Raw genomic sequence first — 17777 nt, 5'->3', positions numbered from 1 at the left:
TTCACATCTGCTTAAAGTACTAAATACTGATCGCAGATAAAGTCTAGAGAAAAAAATGCTTAAAGTAAAAAACTTAAATATTTTACACGTTACGAATATCAATCAACCAATGAACCTTACTTGAATTATTAAAAATTTTCATTTTTATACTCGTACAAACTTTTGTAATTTCGATGGTCATTAATGCTAAACTTCCGTTAAACCTTGTTTTTTTTTGTATAATTACTTTATGAATAATATTGTCTAATGTTTTTTTTATTGAGTTTTTTTCAAGGGTTACTAAGTGAGCTCTGCACGTAGTAATAATTTATTCCCACGAAAAGGATAATACTTAGTAATTGTGATAATACGAACAGTTTCCATAATGTTTATCGGCAGTGACCGATTTATTGTAATAACTCAGGGCTTAATCTTTACTTCCTTATTTGTAACTCGATTCCAGGTTACCGCAGCGTTGCATAGAAAAGCCGATTATACAATAATTTATTACATCCTGTAATACGGATATGGATTTCAGTAATGTAAACTATGCGTGATTTCACGCACGTTTATATTAAATCTATAAAGATTATGTATAATAATTTAAAAAAAAAACTGTAACTTGATAACTAAATATTTGTCTTGGGAAACGATGTACTTGGAGTATTAAAAGCAATTGAAACAATTGAAAGTTAATAAATAAAAAGCAATAGATCCATAATGCCCTTGTGATGTTCTGGAGAAGAATTTACTGAAAGGAATTCGGGGAAATATCACAATGCCGAAGAATTACTAAATATTACGTACTACTTTGAGTTTAAATAAACGGCTTTGAGTGAGACGTTTACATAAATTATATTATCATGTCATATCATATAACTACCATCGGATTTGACAATGAACTTGTGCGGCGACACCTGGTTGCGTTGCGTCGGTTGTCGTGAGTTGTGAAGCCACATCAATCGCCGTCGCGCGGGCGCTTTTTGCCGCCGAACCAATCGGCCGTGAAATCCTCACGGCGCTGTGTTTACGCCGCGCTCGAGCGGCACGCATGGGGCTGCCTATACAAAGCTTTGCTATTTACTGTGCGTTTTCAATGAATGTTCAGAGGAATGCTATTATACAGGTGTTACAACAGTGGAAACGCACGGTTATGTTTTAGGACTTTCCCAATCCCTACAAAAAGTCGTATGTTGCAATAGTTTGATTTAAAAACAATGTTTTATATTTTGGACAACCCTGATTGATTCAAAGAGTGTAGATTGAGACCTTGAAGTTTTTTCTACGTTACTCTGCAGTCGCAACGCATCAGTAACTGTGAAGTCAACACTGATAACAGCTTAACATGACTAATATGACCTTGATAATGTCAAAATTAGATTGGACTCGGAGTACAGTTAGGAAAATGGATTCGTGATGAATGATAGTTTGGGTTAAAACTGAGTCGTTTAACTTAAATTGTCACAATTAGTGCAAAAAGTGTATGTTTATAAATCAGACAAGCTATTTTACGTGTCTTCTAAACTTTTGGAGGGTATAAAATCGCGGACCATGTTTTAAAATTGGTAAAAAAAGTTGCGGGAAATGTGGTTAAAACGAATACTGGAAAGGAGAGAACATTTTAAAAGCTTTTTTGATTTAATCGAGATTGAAAACTGTGGATAGTTTATTGGGTCAGGCTACATTCTTCAATTTACGGTTTTCAAAGCTGGACCACAGTCAGATATGTATAATGTGTTTAAATATACTGTTTTGTACGATTTGTTTGTCTGGTAGTTTGCTTAATTTATCTAATTACTAACTATCGACCGCAACTCCATCAGCTCTGAATTTAAAAAAAAAACTTTGTAAACTATGTCTTCTTCCAGACTGTACTCTACACTTATGCCGAATTTCAGCGAGATCTATTGAGTTCTTTTGAGGATACCTTCTAACAAATATCCATCCATCCATCTAAACATTCGCGTTTTTAATATTAGAAAGATGTGGCTGTGGTTTAATTCAGGGAGATGTCAGTTTGTGCTTACTGTAAGCGCAAAGTTTACGACGTTTTGACAGTCGTTAATTATTCGATATCTCAAACGGGCGATAGCCTCAATTAGCGGTTGTAATTCTCGTTCCACTTGTGTTACTTTCCATTGAAGAGGTCTCGAGTGGAGGCTATAACGGTAAGCCGCTTTGTCTCTTAGATAAATTGTGGCTCTCGATGCGCCGCGGCCAGCCCTTCGTTATATTACGACCGCCCGCCAAACATAACGGTATCGATAATGAAACACTTTATTATTTAAGCTATCGATTCGATATTCGTATTCGATTTTTTATTCACCGGTGCAATCGAATCAAAATTTATGATAGTACTGTCTTCGCATACATTTTCCCCTTCAGTTTTAAAGTTGTTATTGTGACAGATTATCTCGTACACAGTTACTGAGAAGAATGAACCATCTGTTTGTTTCACACGGTTATCGTATAAATCTTAAACAAGAGCATCCCGCCGTCGCGAAGCGTCAGCGTCTCGAGAGGGTTGTAAATCATGTCTGCACCGGACTACTTTATCATTAATTCATCCTTATAATTTGCAATTGAATTTGTCCGTCTCCGAGCTTCGTTAAGGACTTTATAAAGCTTGCAAAGAATCTTTGTCATGATATCCAAAGTAATACTAAATGCATTTCTTCTTTTACGTCCTCTTCCCTGAAGTGTGATATTAGGTTCTTTTCTTATGTTGGTAGTTTTATAATGGTTAAAGGGCATTATGTAATAACAAATCTATAGTCACATTGTTGTCTATGAGACCCTGTAGATCTTGTTTTAAATGACTCTGTCATGTGAATAAGCAAAAATAACTTGCTAGTCTCATTGCAATCGCACTTACGACCAAGAATTTTGTTTTAATTTATTTGTAAATGCGCTTTCCATTAGCCGGCGATCTTCAGTCCGGCTGTCAGATAAGCCAGGTCGCGACAGATTGCGCGAGCTTTATAATTACACGGAGATCGCCACGGCCGATCGCCTCAATGTCAATGTTCACTTGTCTACGATTGAGACATGACCATCGACAATTTTTCTACGGCTAAAGGTTTTAGGTTCCAAGCGTGAGAGCCAATTGACTATCTTAAGAAATTGACCTAGCATGCATTTTTGTTGTTTGAAAAACAAAAGTTTGTTATTACTTCATTTTTTTACTATTTTATTTTATGTACATGATAACGTATCCCAATCTTAAAATAAAGAGATAGTTCTATTACGCAGTTGTGTAAAACTAATATGTTTTCTCGTTTTATTGCATGTTTCGATTATATGGTTTTACATGATTATTTTATGATTGCATAGTAAGTGTATCTTTAGTGCTGTGCTGTCTATAATTTGCGTTCATTAGATTTCACGAAGCTTAGAATCGTTTCGCCGGATAATCATTAATGCTGGTCGCTTCAATGTGATTGTTAGTTTAAACATATTACATCTGTGAAAGTTTAAGTGATTATTTTTAATCTGTTTTACTCATTTCCTTAATACTTTACTTTTTATTGTCGTTTAAAATAAATGAAATCAATTTATTCATCAAACTATTAGACAGTTTCTTCCCAGCCAGTTAAAATTTGTCAACATATTTTAACAATGGTACAAAATACTGCATACTCAAAGTAAAACAAGGAAAGCTTGTGTTCTAGTGACGACTAATGTTTCTTGTACATACATAGCTTATGTTATCCTAGTATATTTGAATTGATACTTTTTCTAAGCGAGAAGGTTAAGGTCGTCCGTCAATGTACGGATATTTTGTTTGTCGTGTTTTGGACTCACATTCAAACCCACTCGGCCTGGTTAGCCAGCCGGTGGGTCTCGCGTTACGTTACACCCACGTCTTTGAAGAGTACGACGTGTTTAAACCACTTGAGTAGATTGCACTTGACACTGTTTTATGATATTGCGATGCTCGATTGATAATTAATTTTAACGTATCGTAGTATTTTGTTTGCGTCAACGATGGCGTTTACATTTTTATGATATGCACTAAACTTGCAGCGATTCCTTTCGCATCTCTGAAAGCCTAGTACCAGCAGTACTGAAAATTTAAGGCGTTTTAGTTCACGATTTATTTATTTGAAATGTTTCTGTACAATAGTAAAAATTCTAAGATAGTGATCAACGTGGCTGATATCTTGAGTCATTTTAACGAGCAGAGGCAGGGTGCTATCAGTCCCGTGGCGCGGAACGCCCTCGCCTGCGAAAGTTCCCATGGGATTCAGGTGCCATTGTGTCCGGTTTAATGCATTATGTATTCCACTATTGTTGCTTCCCTCTAATGTTTGGACACGCAGGTAACATGCCGATTTTAATTCATGAGTATTTTTCTCTTTTGTCATCATTAATTTACCTTCCTATAAGCTTAAAAGCATTTTGAATATGGTGAAGATTGTTAACTTAGTTTTTCATCCATATTTAACTATACTCAATAGTAATACTGACGTAATACAAGGCATAGTAATAAATGGAAGTGTCAAAAAAGCCATCGCAGATAACGTGGTGTTTTTACTGTTGTAGAACAAATTCGACTGACAATGCGTACCACCTGCGGATTTTGAATTAAGTATCAAAGAGTGATGTCATTGCCATTCCCGCCAATTCATGTCACGTTCCGTTCGACGTTATCGAATCGCATGTCATCTGCTATTTTACAATTATAAAATGTAACTGTTTTATTTTATCGCGGTGTTTTACAACTGAGAGTACGTTATTAAAAGAGTTAGTTATAACTTTTAGAAACAGCTTTCTTATTTGTCCGGATTGTAACGATTTACGACGATTTCTTGTTTGTCAAAGCGTGAAAATCCTTTGCTTCCACAATGATTTTATTGTTTAGAAATTAATATGAAATGACGCATATAAATGGACGATTTCAATTATACTATAAGCATTTTACGATTTCTCTTACAGAGATGACTGTAATTAGGTGCACTTTATTTTTTTTCAATTAAGCGCTATCAAAGCGTTTCTACTAGACATGTTTCCGACTCATTAAAGCAAAGGAACTGAGCTAGCAGTATTCAGGACGCCTTTCATCGCATACGTCGCTTTTCTTATTTTCACCACTGACAATATAAAATTACTCTTCAACTATATAACTTTAGGTTGTTTTTTTAATTCGTAATGAGGTCTTATGTGTTTTGGTTTAATGTTGGTAGTACTGATGTTCGAATGTATATTAAAGTTGGCCAACTACAAGAAATATGACTTCGGAAGAAAGTGCGCCGATAATTATGTTTATTTTCTGTGCATGTTTTTGGTTTCGTATTTTGTTGGTAATTTATTCTGCGTGTACGATGGATTCCAGAGATAAGATCCCAAAAGATATGCTTGGGATCTTAATTAAATACCAACCTAATGATACAGTTTCACACTTCAGTGATATCTTATCTTACAATTTCGTTCTGATTACAAGCGAAAGAGCTTTCTAGTTCTTCAGAGTAATTTTGCAACTTTCCAATTTAATTTCTTATTTTTTCTATACTTCATAACTGCCAGTACTACCCCTCTCTATTTGAGAAATTAAATGCTTACATTAAATTATAGTTAAAATGCTGTTATCCTAGTATCTTGTAATGCAAATACACGTTGTATCGAGGAATGTTAGATGCAACAATGTAAGACGTTGCTTATTAAATTACAGAGATGTTTGTCTTAACGCTCGGTCCGACTTTAATTGATCGGTTGTAAAATTCAAGCTTTACATTAGCGTAATAATGTATACGAACTGTAGGAACATTTATATTGTACAACTGTCATATAGAACTTGTTCGTCGCAAAGTTCATTAACATCTAATTGAGAGTTCAATGCAGTAAAATATGTATTTTCATTGCAAAAAACGAACAAATTCTTTTTTATTTTTTTCATTGATGAAAATTCTACAAAGGTTAAATATGTCTTTGATCCTAAAATAACGGATAATAATAATGGCATACGAAATTCATCAGACTAAACGCTCGCATTTATGTCATAGCGTCTGTTGAAACCTAAATCCGATTATGAAAAATCCTTCTACGTGCTGATTAGGCTACGATAATCCTATCATTGGACTACATTACTCCGTAGTAGTAGTAGTTACCTCAACTAATCCTAATTAATTTCTACTACATCTTCTAAATTAAGTGGTTAAATTAAAACATATTTTGCTATTAATTTTTTTAACATTCTTAACTCAATTATCACCTCAAAATGTCCATCATAACTTTCTAAAAAATGTAATATTTCTGTTTACATATGCATAAGCAAATATAAATTCATTGACACGATTTAAAAGCTTGTACATTTTATGACAGACTTGTAATACCTATATAATGTATCCTTGTACACATGTGAGTTTTTATGCGCGGGAATCTTTGAGTAAGTCCCATATTTCTCGAAATATAAGGTTATATACCTCATGGCATAGTTAGGATTCTTTGACGTAACATCTTTCCGGTCTGCAAAATTTGTGTGTGTGTTTTTGTGCTACTGAAATGATTTACTTTCAAAATGAAATGATGCTGAAATAGTCTCCAAATACGTCAACGTTTTTGTATAAATAATCTGTTGTTAGTATATGCCACGTCAGAAATAGAAATATTATGTATTAATTTCCCGTTAGCGTTTAGTTGTTAATGTCATTTCAATGTGAGCACTTGTAAATATCGTAGTTTAAGCGACAAAGTCCACGCCGTAAAGTTAAAAATAAAAGCTTGCATTCCGTAGCAGGCTGGCTACCGCTCGTTTATTGCAAGCAATCTCCGTGCGATCAGCGAACGCCTCGGTGAAATTACATGTTTTTTTTATCTATTCGCTCGCCATTGTCCGTACGCTCCAAAATGTTTGGATTGATCGCATCTGAAATTATGACCCACGGCTCACATCTCGACTTAATGGGTGAAACTGTACGTACACAAGTTTGTGTGATTTACTACACCGAATCATTTTGCTTTCTATAAGTTCGAAGCACTTCTTTGTGATCCGTGAGTAATGAGCTTGATGTCGTGTTATTTATTATCTTCAATTACATGTTGCATGTTTATCGGAGTAATGTGTTTTTTAAATGTGGTTAAAAGTCGTGGTTATTGATGATCGAACGGTGCTGTTTTGACATGATATGTCAAATGACATATATAGACACGAAGACACATAAACTTTAAGTATGTGTTGAAATATAAGCAGATTGGTAGATCTGAACTATGATCGGGCAATAAATACTATGACTTTAAGGCCAACAAAGGCCTTATCATTCATGAACAAATCATAAAGTACTATAAATTTTTTTTTAATGTCTGGAAGTCTTCAATATCAGGTTGTCATCTTGAGCGGTATCGTGGAAGCGCATGTCTCCCTTCGACACCGGCGCTGACCCCAAGTTAATGATAAAATTGCAACTTTCTAAACGTTTATTAAACCTCATTTAATAATATTTTTTTATCAGCAACGTTCAGTCGTCGTGACGCGATCTTTTACTCGGCCGATCTCACTTTCACGACATGTCCTTATTAGAGTTCCGATATTGTTCGGTTTTCGATTTCATTCCTCAGCTCAATAGTGGGCTATGAAGAGTTTTGTTCTGACGTTTTATAATTCAATTATCGATACATCTCTTTTTGTTTGATTTGATCTATTGAGGTTTGCATTAGGTGTGTACGCGGTTATTTAAAAAACTTAAGTGTTTACCAATTTTATGATCGCGATTGAATGTAATTAGTAAATTACGATTGCGAGATATTATAAGTATGAGAATTTAGATAACTTTTCACAAGCTATATAACACTCAAGTCGGAATCATCATCGTAAGCAGACCGTGTCTATTGCATAAAAATTAAATGGATGGTGTTATTCATTTTTTCACCAGACTAATGACGCCGCGTTATCATTGCTATATCTCAATACATCACAGATTAGATACGCACATGTAATTCCGGCGTCGAATAACACCGTCCATACATCATACATACATTTGCCTCGGTTGCACAACTCTGGATTAGACGAATTGTACTCCGCATTATACTTGTAAATAATACAATGATTGAATCGCTATGCATTTATTCTTTTGTTGTGCAACATTATGCATTAATGAACCGAAATAGCGGAATGCATTTTTGTAACCTGAAATGAGTCTTAATTTTATGGATACTTGCTATAGACTAATGCTGTAAAGAGGAAAGAATCGTTAATTGACTATACCGTAAGCTTGTAAAAATAGAGATTGAACGAGGGTTTTGGCTTTCACATCTAGCGTAGTTACTTCCTTCTGTTTTTATAATAACATGTCCAATGGAGTGGCTATTCCATTATTCGTTTTCGGCGTTTAGAAAATGAGGCGCGCACGATTGCCCGGGGCGACAGTTTTCCGTGACTCCTCTCGCATGAGCAAGTGACCCTAGTTTGTGTAAGCGATGAGAACAGTCCCGCTGTGGGACCCACAATCATTACTAAATGACATCAGTTGAAATTGGACGTTCCGTTGCTAAACCATAACGGACTTTAAATGACTTAGTTTCTTCATCTTGTCGTAGATTTCTTAATATCATTAAAATTGAATTGTCTTAACCAATACCAAGCAATAATCATTCTCGTATGGCATAGGTAGGTATAAGAAATTAATTTTTGTTACCTTGAATAGTGTGAAAGGAACCTTTTTTATTTTTAATAATCTATTGTACTAAACCATAATTGTTACGAAACCGACAAAAGAGAAGAGTCTCTGTGCCAGCGGAGTAATAAAAGCAAAATTTATAAGTCTGACAACCCTAGGTTTTGGTCAGATTCCACCAGATTTGTCAGTGATCCATTCATCGGATTGTGTTAAATTATCTATAATAGTATTTACTCATCAAACGCAAATAGAATTAAATGACATATTTATGAACATACTACGTTAACTGAATCGTACAATGTTACAAGACTAACCTCTCAATCAGCTGATTCTAAGCACTACATTAGCTGGCCGAGCTTTCCTGCAAAACGTTAGAAAGCATTCGCCCCGCGGCGGCCTATATTCAGCGCTTGGCGGTCTGTCACATTAGAATTAACTTTCGAAGCTTCTCCTAAGAGCGGAAGCTTGCAGAAATTATGATCTCCGCGGTATCTGTAACAGGGTTGTCTCAATATAGCTAATGGAATAGTTTTTTTTAAAGATTTTACGTAAATTTTTCGTCATTCCAAATTTTAAAATGCGAATTTTTATATGGATGGATGTCTTTGAAGCTGTCTCCACAACGGCTCAACTGGCCTCGATGAAATTTGGCACACATACAGAACATAGTCTGGAAGAATACATAGGCTGCTAATTAAGTTTTTTTTTATCCGTGCTGATAGATTCGCGTTCAACAGCTAGTACGTAACTAAAGTTCAGGGATATTATCTTACTTAAATATGATTAGATTTGATTTTTGTTAATTATGCGCGGTATTTTTCAATTGTTAGAAAATGATATTTCGCGGAATGTTAATACCTAGATTATAATCGATAACACGTGGATTCAACTAATTTTATAAGTCGTTGTTTTATGATAACGAAATGAAAAATGTCTATTTTTAATTTGTTATATTTAGGTTACAAAAAACATTTCAGTTATCGGATACCGTTTGACTAACCGTTAATTTACAATAAATAAAGGTTTATATTTTATCTGTGGTGTAGAATGCAGCGGCAATTAAATGATAACGACAGATATAATTGTGATAATGTGGTCGGACATAGGTGTTGTAGTGTGACGCAAACGACAAGAAAGTGTGCTTTATAAATTCTACAAGTACAAAATGACGGTAATTGTAACGTTTTTTTTATAATGATTACTTCGTTTCTTTATCTTTATATTAAGAATTATACAATTTTCAAACTTTAGCATAGCTAAGGTGGGAAAAACCAAACAATGAATTAATTTATTAAATTCAGATTATTTCATATATTCATTTGTTAACTTGAATATTTAACTAATAAATAATGAAGTACTATAGACGTTAATATCGAAAGAAACAAACCTATTTATTAGTCAAAAATGTTTTTTTTATGATTTTTAGAAATTTTCCACTATTTTTGTATAATATCGTTATATTAGTATGAACATAGTGTTTTTCTAAAATCAATGTGCGATTAGTGTGAAGGTCGTTAGCACGGCCTTGCCCCGTCAGCGCCCGCGCAGTTTTATCTTATCACAATCACAGCCTGTGCTCACATCGGCTTTGGCTTGCAAAACACTGTCCCCGCAATTAGTTTGTTAATGTTTTGAATATATCATAATATTTTTTTGTTTATAGGAGAAGGGGGCAAACGAGCAACGAATCGCCTAATATTATTTGATTCGACGCCCATGGACATCCGCAACGCCAGAGGAACTGCAGATGCGTTGCCGGCCTTTAAGGAAGGTGTACGCTCTTTTCTTGAAGGCCCCTAAGTCGTAGTCGTATTAATTACTTGTTTTAGTTCTGCGCAGACGCAGTCGCGGGCGAAAGCTATTATATTAAAGTTGTGTAGTTAATGTAATCTCTTTTCTAAGTAATCATTAATGCACCTAAAGCTCGTATCTAAAGCTTAATAGACGAGGTTTTAGCAGCAAGGGTTCTGTAAGAGAATAGCGACACGTGACCGCACTCCACCGACAACACAGTTTGTTTTTGACACGTTCGCGTCGCGCGCCAAACAATCGTTGCTTACGTCTACGATGGCGGGAAACGTAAATATTTTCCCGCCACTATTTCAACTGTAATATGAGAATGTACGAAGTATTTATTGTTCTTCATTTGTACATTGTAAAGATTTTAGTCTAATGTTAAGATTTATGAATACAAAATGAAAATATACATAGATGTAAAAAGTTAGGAAACATCTTTAGAGATGGAATATTGATATAAAAATAAATAATAGGTCATATCCACTTCATAGCGTTTATTATTTTTAAATTGTTGCGATTTTCTGATGATGTTACCATCGAGGTTCTTCCCAGGCTCCCTAGATTACTGAAATAAATATACAACTACTCGATTATCGTGACGTTTAAAAGTGTTGTATGTTTATACCGTTGTAAGTACAAACGCGTTTTGTTTACGATTACACACCTTACAAAACTGGTGTTGCAAAATAGCTTGTGCACACAACTGAACACGGCAGATACGAGGCAAATTGATAAGCTATCGTCAAGGCGATGATTTGAAATATGGTCTGTTTGAAGCTGACTGTACGTGTTTGCTTTGAAGGGAGAAGAAAACTGTTGGTTATTTTATTTCCAGTAAATTAACCAATATCTTCCTTGAATTATCAATATCTTACACTGCAAGTCACTTTGGTTATTTTTAAGATTATATACTAGACTTAATTTTTTTAGAGTATGGCAGAATATTTTTGCACATAGATAACGATATATATTTTGTGTTTTTTTGTGTTAATATAATACTAAATTAAATATTGGACTAGACTTTATGTTAGTCATCATTGCTTCCGTAATTGATAAATACATTGAACAAGTTTTTGCAATAAAACTTGTCTCTGTTGCTAAAAAAAATAACCTTCCCCATTATAATACATTTTAAAACCGGATTCGGATCGTGCGTTATTGCCAAATGGTTGATGACTAAATAAAGATAAATAAAGACAGATTTATCAATTTAATGCATATTTAATATTTAATTTTCTTCATGAAACCTGGATAAGTGAGAGTCACTTTCTTACTAGAGTTTCTAGCTAAGGGCTCCCGCATACTACAGATTTTTAGTCGCCAGATAGTATTGAGGTGCGCACATTACACCGATTATATGCTCATACTGATTAAGCGCCATATCAAACTATCGGGCGATTCAAAGTCCCTAGTGTGTGGGGGTCCTTATGAAGATGATACTTCGGGACTTGCCAATGACTCTCGCTTTTAGAGATTTCTCACTTTTCCAGTTCTTACTAATGTTCGAATGTATTTGGAAATAATAACGAACAATGTACGCTCAGTTTATATCAATGTCTGTATTTATTCACTTCCGTAGGACTGGATGATATTTCATACATTTGATGATAAAATGTGATGTAAAACATACCGATGACCGCAGACTGAGCGATACATATGTAAACTGGATAAACCGTTGACAAAGGCAGGCCACGTGCTTTGTGACAACGTCGATGTACTGATACAAGACGTTTTTGTTTCATTAAACATGTACTTTTATATTAATATAACTTACGCATTTATAATATTAGTAAGGGTTAAAAGAGGCATTAAATATTATTCCGGTTTAGTTATTTTTCGTGCTGTGTTGTAAAAGATGACTTCTCATAGTAACAACATTAAAGGTGTTTGATATGACTTTTTGACCAAATACGTTTAATAGAATGAAGATTAATTATTGAAACTTTGTTTAAATTATAAATAACATTGTGTGGGATGTTATTGGTTTATACAACAGAAAGGCCAAACCTTTGCGAGTGGTTATAAATTATGTTAATGTCAGTGAAAAGGCTGGGTATAAAAATGTTTTCCTTCAATTAGTTACTAATGAACAGTAAATAATGTAACCGAATATTGAAACGTTCCGTCGCAAAAAGGTCACGTCATACTGTGCATGTGGGCTTTTAAACAATTCGTTCAACTGATAATTACGTTGATAATATTACTATGAGTTTTTTTAGTGTTTAAATTGCAGAAAATTTTAGTTTGGGTTTAAATTGTTTTTTTAAATCGATGTAATATGAACAAACTAATTAATCGTATTGCAGACTTCCACTCCCATCTATCGACGTACTATTTAGAACAGGCTTGACACATAAATGTATTGTCATGCTTCTCCTTGACAAAACTGTCATATAAATGATGTTACTATTTTGACAGTGGATACTCCTATGAGTTTATACAAAGTCTTTCAGACATTAACGTTTTATGTCACATTCTAAATACCGTTTAATGCGTCCAAGCTATTTCTGAAGCGACCCACATCGAGGTACGATGTGATGCGTGATATAATATTTACCACGCAAAGGTTTCAAGATAATGGGGTGCAGTGACCCGCTGTGCTTAAATTAACGGAACGGTATGCGATATTTCGCAAAACCACGCGAAATGTTACGCCGAAGACGTTACATTGCGAATTAGCCGCGCACTTTATGACTGTAACGCGAAGATTGTTACTTGTTGACTTGACTGTCAAAGTCACAACTTACCTTCTTGAATTCCCGTACACGCAACCGTTAAATGAACTGATGGTTTGATATACGACCGTTTGTCTGATTTGCAAAATTATTTATATTCTTGTGAACAGTCATGAATATACACATAAAATATGCATTGTTAATTAAATGTTTGAACATTTATTTGGGTAAAACTTTTTTTTCTTATTTAGAAACTTAGTCTTAACTTTGGAAACCCATTCCCGTAAACAGAACATATTGTTCGATGGCTATCATTTGTGTTTTATTTTATTTGAATTTTTATCTTAATACTAATTATATTATACAAAGGTGATAATTGTGTTTCTTAATTAAGGCATTAGTGCACAAATTTGTCTTTTGTGTCATAACAACAGCGGGATGAGCTTGTCACGAGAGTTGCGAGGGTGAATGCACTTTGTAAATAAAGTCGCCTGTTAAATAATCCCCGTATTTGCATATCCCAATCTTTAAGATGCATCCTAAACTGAGCTTTATTTCTTTGTGATTAGGATTCCTTTTTTGAAATTATATCTAACGAGGAATTTCTTTGTTGTTTTTTTTCTTTAACTAAAGGACATTCCTACGTTTTGAGCGTCTTTACGTAACTTTTGAATATTTGATGAATGAAATAAATTTTTGAAGCATAACGGATTTTAGGATTGTTTTGATTTTAAGTGTAAATTTTTTAAAATTTTGCGACTGTTGTATCTACCTGTCGGATAAAATCATCCGTCCAAAAATACGGGTGAAATGCGCATTAAATATGCAGTAATAACTAAAACAAAACACAAGTGATACAGTAACGGGCATGACAGTTCGGATGTCTACAGTCTCGCTAAATTACACCGTAGTCATGTGTGCAAGCGTAAAATTGTTCACGGGATTGCGAGGTCAACGACCCGATGAAAGGTACGGCCAGGGGTGACAAACTAAATTTAACGTTAAGTTTAGTTAAACACATCTGTGATAACGTTATTTTATGTTTGAAACTTGACTTAAATTTGTAAATGTAAAAATATATTTATTACATTTTTATAGATTATCGTTTTTATATCGAATGTGTGCCCTAAAAGGTTCAGTACCCCTGCACCCCGGTATCGCACGACAATCCCCGGTGACGAGTCTGCGACATGTGTCATGCTCATTCAGACGTCGGGGGCCTATTTACATGTCATTCGAAATGAGACGTCGACTAAAGGAAATTGTTTAATGCGATGCAATCTTTTTATTCTATGCGTTGACGCGATTGAGCAATCATTTGGAGCGATGCAACCGGTGATTTGTTAATAAAATACTATACATACATTATATGTAGATTATTTTAAAAAACATTGTTATTATTGAATTTTTTTTTAGTGTTTTCTTCATATCGATTTTAAATGTCGAGAACGTATCATTATCAGCTCACTATATGTCTCCACCGAGAGGCTCGGAGCCCACCCTAAGTTATGGGTCACTAGGCCATAGTCAACCACGCTGGCCAAGTGCGGGTTGGTTGACTTCACACATATCTTTTGAATGTCTACTCAGATATGTGCAGGTTGTATCACGCGAACGTATAATTTAATTTAATACAAAAACCTTAAAATCGCAGAGTATTAAACAATGTAGAGAGTACAGTTAACTCTCACACTTAAGGTTATACAAATTCAATTTTCTCGAACAATAATTAAGATTCACTTTGTTTCGGCTCTTGTGGAAACAATAACAGAGGCCATTTCTAAATCAAATTTCATGCATATAGCTATTTCAATAAAACGTATCTACAGAATTACTTTCATTATATGGAAGCAATTTAAATATTCTAATTATTTATGCTGCTAGAATAGAAACGATTTTGTATTTTTATTTTTTCCTTGAATAAGAGTTTTCGTTTTTGTAACTTTATATAGTTAATCTTATTTGTGGCAGTTTCCATGTCATTAGTACTTTTATAATCTGTGGATTGTGTGTCATATATCTAATTTATTACCCCGTCCTGTTACAGATGACAGCAGCAGGGAGGAAGTCACGTCGGAGCAGCAGGTACGCACGTTTTTGTCGTATTATCATTAAGTTAAATTACTTTATTAACGTGCAAAAAACATAACACTAATGCCGCCGCGACGTGTGGTCGTGTGGATATTGTCGGCTGTTCTTTGATGTGGAGGAGATTGTACACAGATAAGCTAAGAAAAGTTTTTAGTACGTACTGATTTTTCTTAACAACAGCAGTACATATTTGTTGCAATTTAATACTCTACATTCAGATATATTGAATACAGACAGGACCAAAGCAACGGTTAGCTGTTCAGTCGTGAAATACGAACAGGAAAATTGTAACACCGCGGCACACTTCCATTTGACTTATTATACTATGCCGTGAAGAGTATCCAAGGTACTAAGGGCGGTCCTTGTTTGCTATGCAATTATAACAGCAATGTACTTGCCACAGATTAGATACGGACAGAGATATCGAGCCCTGCGTATCACTGGCCCAATTAGAGAGTTATCTGATGCTATGTGGAGATAGTGAGTCTCTTTTAGTTGAGATTATTTCTTATATGACCTTCAATAACCTGTGTTGTATCGTGCGGTTATACCCCATACTTTATTTAGTTCCATATTTAGTGAATCTGCACTAAGGGGTGTACTGAGTTACTATTTAAAGAATCTGTGTAGGATTGTAAAGTTTAATTTCATGTGTGCAGTCAGCTAAACCGCTATTAACAAAATTAACGATCTCGCAATGCTAATGCTGAATGTACTCGTATGTGTTAATTACTTTGGTTGCGTTGGTTGTAAACATAAACGGTTCCTTGTTAATATCGCTCTGTGTTTATTTTAAAGCGAATCCATTTACAATTTATTACCTAACATAATTTTTCCTCGGACTATAAACATAATATTTCTTCTAAGAATAGTTTTGATATAAGCGTTTGATAAATGGTCATTTTTTTTTTGTTGAATTTGTTTGATCGAAATATTCATCATAGATTTCGAATGTGGACTAAAGCGTCAAGCAGTCAAATAATTCCATCGTTATTCTGCTAGTCACAAGTAGCTAAAAACTTATAAATTATTTATTTACTAGTTGTATATAATAGGACACGGGTTTCAATAATTGATTGTGTGACAGAAAATTATATAAGATAAAGTTACGTAGTCTAGTTGTATTTAATGCTTCGTTATTACATAAGTGGTTTTTATTTAGTTATTAATTTAATGTCTAGATGGCGATGTACGTTTTGCTATAAGTGCTTGTGTACGGCGACGTCGCTTTGATATGTTGTTTGAGGACTCAACCTCCGTCTTGTTGACTGTCTCCTAAATCAACTAAGGTTCGCAACGGTGCTTTGTGGAGTTATAACCAAGAATCCACGTATCAATAATTTTTCGTCCGTACTTATATTGGGTTAATTATATACAGATGCTCTTCCATATTGAATTTGTTGTGGTTTGTATTCGATTTGTATTTTTCTATGAATGCGCAAACGATGAAAATTTATGTTGGCATATGGATCTGTGTATTCGCGTAGTTCATAGTGAAAATACTTTTTTTATATTAAATCCTATCTGTCCGCAAATCTCCGTTTGTTCCGGGCAAACTTCAAAACGACTGACCTGATTTCTAAGGGAGGTGATGCATGCGGGCATATAAATGCTGCTCTTTTTTTAAATTCCACATTGATGAAGTCGCTTGCGAACAGTATTTTGAATAATTTTGAAACACATACTTATATAAATTTATCTATCTAGAATAAGGTAGCCCTTTCTTACAATCTACTTTCGTTAAGTTACAGTTAATTCTTAATTTACCTAGTAAACTGGTTCACTGTGTTAGTAGCATCAAGTTTTATACGCAAGCCTCCATTTAGATAAGTGTCATCATATGTCTTATTCCGAGCAAATAGCTCTTCTCTGTAATTATTGAACGTGTTACATTAGAACTCCATTGCACTGAGACCTGTATTAATACATACTCGTCATCCCTTTCCCTCCCTTTAACAAAACAGAGACAACAATATGAATTGATAAAAGTTTCACTGCAGTTGAAACCAAGCGTTATGGAATTCTAAAACGACTATTTGAATTCATCTTTTATTCTTGTTTCACTAAAGTAGAGCCCGTGAAATTATCCTTTAGTTTGAAACCACGAAGCAATTCAAAACACGTCGCTTAAGGTCCGGCATTAAATTGTAAGGTGGGCAGGACATTAAGCTTTTAGTGCGATTGACTCAAACGTTGACAAATTTGTATCAGTCGTGGGAAGGTCGTTTGGCGCGGACAAGTCGCCTCGACGGTAGCCTTTGCTCTTTTAAAAACTATTGCGTAGGATGATACAATTTATTGGTCTTATATAATACGGATTATTGTTTTATCAAGGTTTTAACGAGTATAAATGATTCATAATATTTTATTTATATAAAATCTTGTAATTTGTAGGCTTTTTTTTTCTTTTTTACAACTATCTTCGTAACTTGCGTACAACATAAATGCTCATACGGCTGCTATATTACGAAGTAATCATAACTTATAACCACAAATATCAATATTTGTATACAATATCAAGTAGCCAGCTCAAGGATACCAGCCGCCTGGGTTCAATCACATCGAATGCGGTGAATGAAACAAAACCCTGCTGAATTGAAATTACTTACTTTTCTTATATGTA

The 17777-nt window shown here is 34.5% G+C and overlaps 1 protein-coding gene across 1 annotated transcript in view; it reads left to right on the top strand.

Moving 5' to 3' along the window:
* spir (spire type actin nucleation factor) overlaps positions 1-17777 on the top strand; it is a 107479-nt gene that overhangs the window by 17274 nt on the left and 72428 nt on the right. Inside the window, exon 2 of the mRNA XM_013312853.1 lies at positions 15111-15148. Coding sequence (XP_013168307.1) covers positions 15111-15148 — 38 coding nt within the window. The remainder of the gene's footprint in view (positions 1-15110; positions 15149-17777) is intronic.

The sequence above is a fragment of the Papilio xuthus genome, unplaced genomic scaffold (assembly GCF_000836235.2).
Source record: "Papilio xuthus unplaced genomic scaffold, Pxut_1.1 DF827597.1, whole genome shotgun sequence".
NCBI lineage: Eukaryota > Metazoa > Arthropoda > Insecta > Lepidoptera > Papilionidae > Papilio > Papilio xuthus.
The sequence above is the reverse complement of the archived record's forward strand: the minus strand, read 5'-3'. Positions and strand labels throughout refer to the sequence as shown.